Here is an 8,397-nt window from a genome sequence, read left to right on the forward strand (position 1 = left end):
CTTAACAAGGGCCATTTGACTCATGCTACCACCATTAAAAAATAAATTTATACAACACTATTTTATCTTACCACATTTATCGTCTTATCTCACACTTTGTTCTCTTCTAATCTCTATTGTATAATAAAATTATTCAAATATATCGGGCAAATACATCCAATAACTAATCCATCTACGTTATATATCTAAGAAATATACTAACCAAGAGAACTCAATAACAAAAGAAAGTCAGGCAAGATAAGATCATGGACTGCGGGCATATTATCAAAGGACAGAAGACATTGGCGTCAAAAAGGTCTTTAAGAAAAGATTAGCAACATGACATGCCCAAACACAAAAGCATATTGGGATTCACCCACGAGTTCATATCCTCACCCAAAAGCCATACCCCATTATTGTTATAAAAGTGTCCCATAGTCATAGATTCCAATACAGTAGAAGGAGTATTTTATATTTAATAAAATAAAAATATTATAAGTAGGCAAAGTTCAAATCCCGAAAGACGATAGGTAAATAACACTGGAAACGTCGGTTGCGTTTGGGTGGAAAGGGATATGAAAAGCCAAGTCCATTTACGAAAAAGCTAATTCGTAACAACAAAAGGTGAGGGGATATGGATATATGGATATTCCTTCAACTTAGCAAAATAAAAATAAATGCACATATTCCTCATTCTCTCCATTCCCACCTCCAAGTCGCTACCCTAACTAGATAATATATTTTGAGAAAATACTTACAGAATGAGAAAGAAAGAAAGAGAAAAAGACAAAAGAACCAAAAAGGCAAGGTGGACGTTGACTTGTTAGACCTCTCTCGGGTCAACAAAAATGGACATGCCGGGCTGAGATTTGGTCCAGTCACCAACGGAACCGTCACTGTAATCCTCGCCCAACCGCTTCATACACCATAAATCTTCACACGACAGCATCTTCCAGTGGGGTATTCCGAACCTTAAGGGCTCGTTTGAGGACACTTCCGTGGCCACCACACTACACCCTTTTTCCATAGCGAGGTTGTGCACGAACCCACACAGGGCCTTCACCATCTTCACACCCTCTGGGCCTTCGCCTCCCAGCCCGTACATGAACTGAAACCCAAACGGCCTAAACAAGTCCGGCATCGACGGTAACCGCAGCCACGGCAAGGCCCGGTCCACCAACCGGGACGTCTTTGCAAGTGTGCGTTTCAAGCGCGACGCACCACGCACCTCGAGCGTGAACACTTCCTTAGTGTTCCACACACTGACCATGGCCCAGGAGTGCGGTGGGTCCGACAGAAAAAGATCCGGGCCGGGCCACGTCTCGGCACTGTAGGACCCATTTGGGAGCGCCAAAAATGTTCCCAAATTTAGTTTGTTGTTCAGAATTGAGTCAATGTCGCGCGGGAAATATTCTGTTGTGGCAAAATGGCGACGGTAGACAAACTCGGCGTCTGAGGGAGAAAGACTTATGATTGTGACCCTTGGAGACACCCTTGCTCGGTGAGCAAAAACTGGGTTGACAAGAATGGACGGATTACGAAATTTTGAATACCCGCATTTGTCGGTGAAGAGTTTAATGGATGCTAAATTGTCTCTTTCCGTTGCCATGTAAGAATACTCCGCATCGTTATCTCTGAACCAAGACTCCATTCTATGCACTAGTTTCAACCCTATTCCCATTCTACTGCATCATCAAAAACACAAATAATTAATTAACATCTCATTCACAAAAACAGCATTTACTCTCCGTTAATGTTATTTATTAATCTTATTCTTACCGTTGGTTGGGAGCAACGCGAAGGCCTAGTATATATGCGACTCTGGTGTACACTGGGACATGTTTCACATTAGTGTTGTTGTATTTTCCATTTCTGGACAATCTTTTCCCGCATGTGACAGTTTTTATGCAACCTCTTATCATTCCTACTATCTCTTCGCCAATCTCCGCTACCTGTTGAATCCACATGAAAAATAATTTTTCATTAAGAGATTGTTTAATCGTTTTTCATTAAGTTGGTGACAGAAATATAAATGTGTCGGTACGTATAAATCATATATATATATATATATATATATATAGGCATTGATTAAAACGTTTGTAAGTTAATATATACCAGCATGAGAAAAGCAGGTGAATGGCGGACCCTGCAAATTGGGTCGCCGAGCATGTCGGTGAAGAGAGAAAGCTTGCCGCTGGGTCCAACTTCGCATGACCTTTCAACGGTTTCTACTCTCTCTCGGTCTTTATTCAGGTCGAACTCTCTCACAACCAACGTAGGTGATAGCTCCTCACCCATTTGAGAGAGAGTATAATAACAGGTATATATGCGTGGTAGAGAAGATGATAAGATGGATAGCAAACAAAGTGCGAGGAACTATTGTGAGCGACGGGTAGAGTTTTATAGATAGAGGAGGGATTTTGAGAGTGAGCAAATCGCAGCTTTTTCAAGGCTGGTTTAACTTGTGCACTGTGCTATAAGCAAGAAACCTAAGCCTACCAAAGCTTCGAAATTTGAGACCCAGAGCAGAGCCACGAATTTTGGAAAATCAGAACTGTTTATTTAGGAGCAAATAAAGAAAAAAGAAGGGAGCTGTTTATTTAGATATTTCTGCTTCTATTCTTCCGCAGAGGTACAATACAAGTCCCTTGTGGGCTTTAAATACTGAACTTTTTAGCTATTCTTTCTTGCTGTTTTTTTTAATAAAAAATAAAAATAGGACTATTATTTTTTAGTTTCTCTCTCCAGAATCTACCACTTCCTTTTGCTTTCGCTTCGAATTATATATAACGTTAAAATAATTCTGAATGTCTTTATCTATTCCCCCAACCTTCCATCTGTTTGTTTTCTTTATCTGCGCGACTTTTTTTTTCTTTGATATTGGACTTTTAATTTATTTTTCTCGCTCTATGACTGGTACTTGTGATAATAATGACGGAAAAGAAATAAAAAAAAATGAAAATGAATCAATAATATTCATTGCGAAGCGAAAGGAAGGGGAAGGGGCAAGGGATGAGGAAGTGGCGGCTATGGCTGCGCAGTATTGTGGAGATGTTTCTCTTAATTGATTTTTTAATAATCATTTATTTTATACTGAAGGACGCGTTGCCATCATGACCCCATTTGTAATCATTACCTTTAATACTACTCTCTTTCCCCCTACTACCTCCGCCCCATAATGTGTAATGTTTATATATGCATCATATGGAATGAGATGCACATGCATATTTCATGTGGGAGTGGGATGGAATCTAGTATATATCTACTATACTAGTACAATATTATATATCTATCTTTCATTGGACACTTAATTTCAATTTTGTCATCACGTGTGTTATTTACTGTGTTTATTTTGGATGATAGTATGTTCAGGTAGTATTTAGTTAAAATATATTTTAGTGTATTTGAGATGAAAGTTTTAAAATTTAGTGTGAATTCTATATTTTTATATTTTACTTTAATTTAAATATTTTATCTTTTTATTTCAATTTACTTTTATATTTCTTTCATTTCTTTAAATCAAACACACTCTCAATGCTGTGAAGTGTGAATTACATGCAAAGGATGTGATTTAGTAGCTAGATAGCGTTACCATGAGAACAATGCGTTTTTCTCATTCTACCAAATATTATATTAATATTAATTAATTGGATAGTGCCGTAAAATTATAATGGATGAATCTTCAAATAATCTAATTACCATTTGCTTTATAATAATAAAAAAATACTCCTAAGCACTTTCTGCGGAAACGGGTGCTGTTAAAAAGCAAAGTGGGGGCATTTTATTTATTTGAATTATGTTGTTGTTTCAGTGCTGAGACCGCTGACTAGTGACTAATGAGCTGCAAAAGCGGGTTTCTCTTTAGCTGCTGCTGGTAATGATCGTCACCATTCGTATAATAATTAACCTCAGTTTCAAATTGACGGCTAGGATACTTTCTTCACGAGCTGCCAAGATTTTATGTACTTTTATCATACGTACTGATTAAAGCCTATGGCTATGGGGAAAGTTAAAAAAAGGGTCATTATTCTTGTAAGTTATTATATCTAATAAATTTTAAATTAATATCTAACAAAAATAAGTTATGAGATATCTTATGATTTTTGAAGATAAAGTCATAAGTTAATTCATAATTCTTTTTCTGTTTTATTGAAGTTGTAAAAAAAAAAATCTAATTTTTTAAATTATAACCTTAAAATCATAAATTGATTTATGACCTCAAAGTATTTTTTTAAATATTTATTAGAATTTGTAATTTTTTTAAATTACTTTTTAACGAATTTAAATTAGTTTTAATTTATAATTTTATTTAATATTTTTATACTGTTTTATTTAATATATTTTTTATTAGAATTATTATTTATTTTTAAAATTAAAAAATAATGTAAATAAAAGACTTAAATTTAAATAAAAATATTAATAGTGAAAAAATATTTACTTAAAAATTATGTAGGAAATTATTCATTTACTTAATGATAACCGTAAAATTAATTTAAAAAATCAAAAGATTTAATAATATTTGATAAATTTTAATTTAATATTATTTGTTAATATTAGTAACAAAAATATTAAAAAAAATTAAAAATAATTTAAACTCGTTAAAAAATAATTTTTAAAAAATTATAACTTAACTTTAAAGTCCTAAATCAAAATTAGGACTTTTGATAACTATTTTAAAAAAAATATTTATAATGTCAAAGTCATAATTAAAAGAATAAAAAATATTTACATTTTTACGACTTGAATAGAAAAGGAAAGAATATATTAATTAATTTACGACTTTATCTTTGAAAGTTGTAGAATACGATTTATCCCTTTAAAGATATTAATTTGAAATGTATCCCGTTTAATAAATTACAAAAATAATTACCCTTGGTAACTTTCCCATGGCTATGAGGGAGAAGTTTCACTACCCTGGGATGCAGACGCAGCCCTACTGATTTTTATTTTTTAATTAGGAAGTTACTAGTATTGATGAAGAAATTAAATTAAAAATATGTGAAATTTTAATGTAATTATAAAAAATTACAGTGAAAATGTGTTATTGAATAGTAGAATGATATAGTCTTATTATTATTATCCCCACTAAAGCAATTTGGGTTAATTATTAATTACATGACCCAAGAGATGAATGAAGGCATCAAGCACCAACCCTGTCTTCGTAAATCACAAGATAGTTTGGGATTTAAAAACCAATAATCCAAGGATCGATTAACGCCAATTCGAGAGTGAAGGAGCACACCACAGGACCTGCGTCACCAGTGATACCAGTTTGGCAGTTTCATGCTATATGAGCCAACCAGAGAGTATTTTAGCTCGCAGAAAACCGTTTCGATAATGATTGGTCATTGAAGGGAGTGGGTACGTCACCAAAATTTTGGGTTATGGTAGTAATTAATAGTTAAAGATTCAATCATTTTTCCTTAAATAAACATTGATATTGGGTAACCGCTACATTAAGTACAGGTCGTGGGAGATAAGAAATCGAAGGGTTCATTTTTTTTTCCTTTCTAATCTTCTTTCTCATTTCTATATTATTAGTATTATAGTAATAAAAATTAATTAATTTATTGTTTGAGTAAAATATTTCTATATCAATATTTAATCAAATTTAATTACCTTACCACATTATTTTATTCATTAATACGATGTTATAGCAAAATAATATTTTATTAAATACTACGTATTGATGTAAAATATACTTAAAAATATATAAGTGAACTCTTATTCCTAATATGTTTCGAAGTGGACACAATTTTTTTACCATAATTAACAGAAGAAATTTAATTTAAGTAGTAAAAGTATTAGGACGAAAGAGTTCATAAAGTAAATTTAATTTCTTGAATAGTAAAGTGGACAAGAAATTGAGAAAAAAGGGGACGAATTCAATTAAATTATACACTATTTTATTTTAATTTTTACATTAGCATGATCTTGATTATACTGTTTAGGATTTACAAATATATGTGACATTCAGCTCTTAACAGTTAAATTATTCAACCGACCATAAGTTATCTCATCTTTTATTATTTGAATATATTCTTATCTCTTTATCTTTTGACATATTTAATTATATACAAAGTTACACATCATGTACAAGGTATAATTATCATTAATTTACATGTTATCTATAACATTGTCGATAAATTATCAATTATTATCTAAAAGCCGATAATTATTTGTAAAGGCCGCAACTGCTCCTATCAATAGGAACCTACAACTCACTCTACACATTATAAGTATAAAGTTTTCTCGTACTCTCTAGACACGCATTCACACTCTCATATACTCTCGGAACTTGTATACTTGAGCTCGAAATTTTTTACTTTGTATGTTTCTTTTTTTACAAAGGTCATTCTCTAATCAATATACGAAATTCAAAAATTTATCTTAGTCATGTTCACTCTAATGTATGTAAAACATAATATATATATATATATATATATATATATATATATATATTGTAAAATATCGAATATTTAAAAATGAGTACACCACAAGTTTAGTGTCAAATTAATGGAAAATTAACCAACCATGTTTTTTTGTAAATGAAATTAATATTTGTAGTTTTCTGTTATAACTCAAAGATTTTTTTTTTCAAAATGAAAAGATTACCTATGTGAATTTATTTATTTTTAATCCCTTTACTTTGAAATATTTACCTTGTTCTAAAATCGAATAAATTCGTAAAAGAAAAAAGAAATAAATTCAATCTCGTCATTGATTTTCTTTTTCTGTAACAGTCTTAAATTATTAACCTATCAATGTTTATTATATAAGTAGAGGGCAAGTACTTACTTCTTAATATTTTTATTATATAATTTTTGTTGTTGTTTACCTTGCTGGTTAAGAAAGAGAGTACGTACAGTGCTATAAAAAAATCGTAAGGATTTCAAATTAATATAGCGGATAGGTTATTTTATCAGTTACATCTAGTACGTCAGCCTTAAATTTTCTTATTTTTTTTTTAGGCAAGAATTTTGTTAATTATAACTTAAGTAAAAAGAATGATAGTAACACATTTGATGATATTTTTCTTTTTATACATATTTTTATCATCTCAATTTATGTAAGTCTCATTCGTTTATGAATGAGATTGTTTTAATTAATGAAAAATAAGATTAACATATTTAATGAGATTCACAAAAAAATCTCCTAGTAAATAAAACGCGTTGAAAAAAAATGTTAAAAGTTACGTTGTCAATATTTCTTATATAAATAATAACATATAGAAAAATAGTTTAAGGACCCAATTGAAAAAAAAAATGAGGAACCTAATTCAAAATTTCAATGTTATTAGTCAATTATCCTATATATGATTTTAAAAAAATTACTACGAAACATAAAATAATAATTAATTGAATAATAATATAAAAATATTATACTCCCAAATCATTCTATTTCATTTTATAACTAATTTATAAAGAATCATAAGGTTAAACTACTCAGCTATCATTATATTTAAAAATCATGAAAAGTAATTTCACTATATTAGCAAATGTCTTGGTGTTAAATTTTGTATATAAAAAACATTTGCTAAAAAATAATAATTCCACTATATCATAGATATTTTTATTTTCAAAAATCCCCACAAAAGATATTAATGATTCAGACAAAAGAATATTTGAAGTAAATTTGTATAATAAAAATGTAATGAAAAATGCTTTTATTATTTACTATACAATCTATTGAAATAGTGAATAAAATAAATAAGTATTTTTTTGTAAAAAAAAAACTTTGACTATTCATATGAATAACAAAAGGCTATCCAGCAGGAACTGTAATCCCTAATTTATTTATTTTTTCCAGCCTCTATCACTGCGTATTATTTTTTTTCGCATTTTTTTATTTATTTAATTGCCTGGAAGAACAAAACTTGGTTAATCTGTCATCCAATTTTCTTTAATATCTTTGCTATCCCTGTCCAGAAAAAGGTCGAGCAAAACTTCATTATTTCCTGCAAATTTGACAGATTGTCTTCTGGTTTGTGGGTTATTTGAAAACGTCTCTATATAAAGTTAAAATTATTTGATTCCCGTGTCTATCCGTGTAGGGAACGAATTGAAGTAAAACAAACGCAGAAATGATTCTCAATTCATATATCATGGTGATAAACTGATAATATACAACTTTCTACTTGTACAATGGAGAATATTCATCCAACAAAAATGCAAAAAATATATAAATAGTTCCGACCACTAATTTATGTAAAAGAAATATTCCGTAATATATAATTTGCTATTGATAATAACTAATGATAATGACAAATAGCTATACGTAATGCGAGAACAGTATACAAAAATAGCAACAAAATAGTGCCATTCTTTAATAATGATAAACTTGCGTTATAAACAATCACGAAAAAAAGTAATTATTTTATTACTAAAAAATATAAATATGTTTTTTAATATAAATTTA

General features: G+C 30.1%; 1 protein-coding gene across 1 annotated transcript; it reads right to left on the reverse strand.

Annotated features, from left to right (window-relative positions):
* Positions 1-506: 506 nt before the first annotated feature.
* Positions 507-2,593, reverse strand: LOC114375802 (probable N-acetyltransferase HLS1). Its single transcript, XM_028333663.1, has 3 exons — positions 2,095-2,593; positions 1,759-1,931; positions 507-1,664 (listed from the first exon to the last, which is right to left on the reverse strand). The coding sequence occupies exons 1-3, from the start codon at positions 2,275-2,277 to the stop codon at positions 803-805; spliced, it is 1,218 nt and encodes a 405-aa protein (XP_028189464.1). The 5' UTR covers positions 2,278-2,593; the 3' UTR covers positions 507-802.
* Positions 2,594-8,397: the final 5,804 nt, after the last annotated feature.

This window comes from Glycine soja, chromosome 11 (assembly GCF_004193775.1).
Source record: "Glycine soja cultivar W05 chromosome 11, ASM419377v2, whole genome shotgun sequence".
Taxonomy (NCBI): Eukaryota; Viridiplantae; Streptophyta; class Magnoliopsida; order Fabales; family Fabaceae; genus Glycine; species Glycine soja.

Coding starts and splice junctions, on each gene's coding strand:
- LOC114375802 (XM_028333663.1), bottom strand. CDS start 2,277: ATGGGTGAGGAGCTATCACCTACGTTGGTTGTGAGAGAGTTCGACCTG. Junction 1,932..2,094: donor CACCTGCTTTTCTCATGCTG/GTATATATTAAC, acceptor TGGATTCAACAG/GTAGCGGAGATTGGCGAAGA. Junction 1,665..1,758: donor CGCGTTGCTCCCAACCAACG/GTAAGAATAAGA, acceptor TTGATGATGCAG/TAGAATGGGAATAGGGTTGA.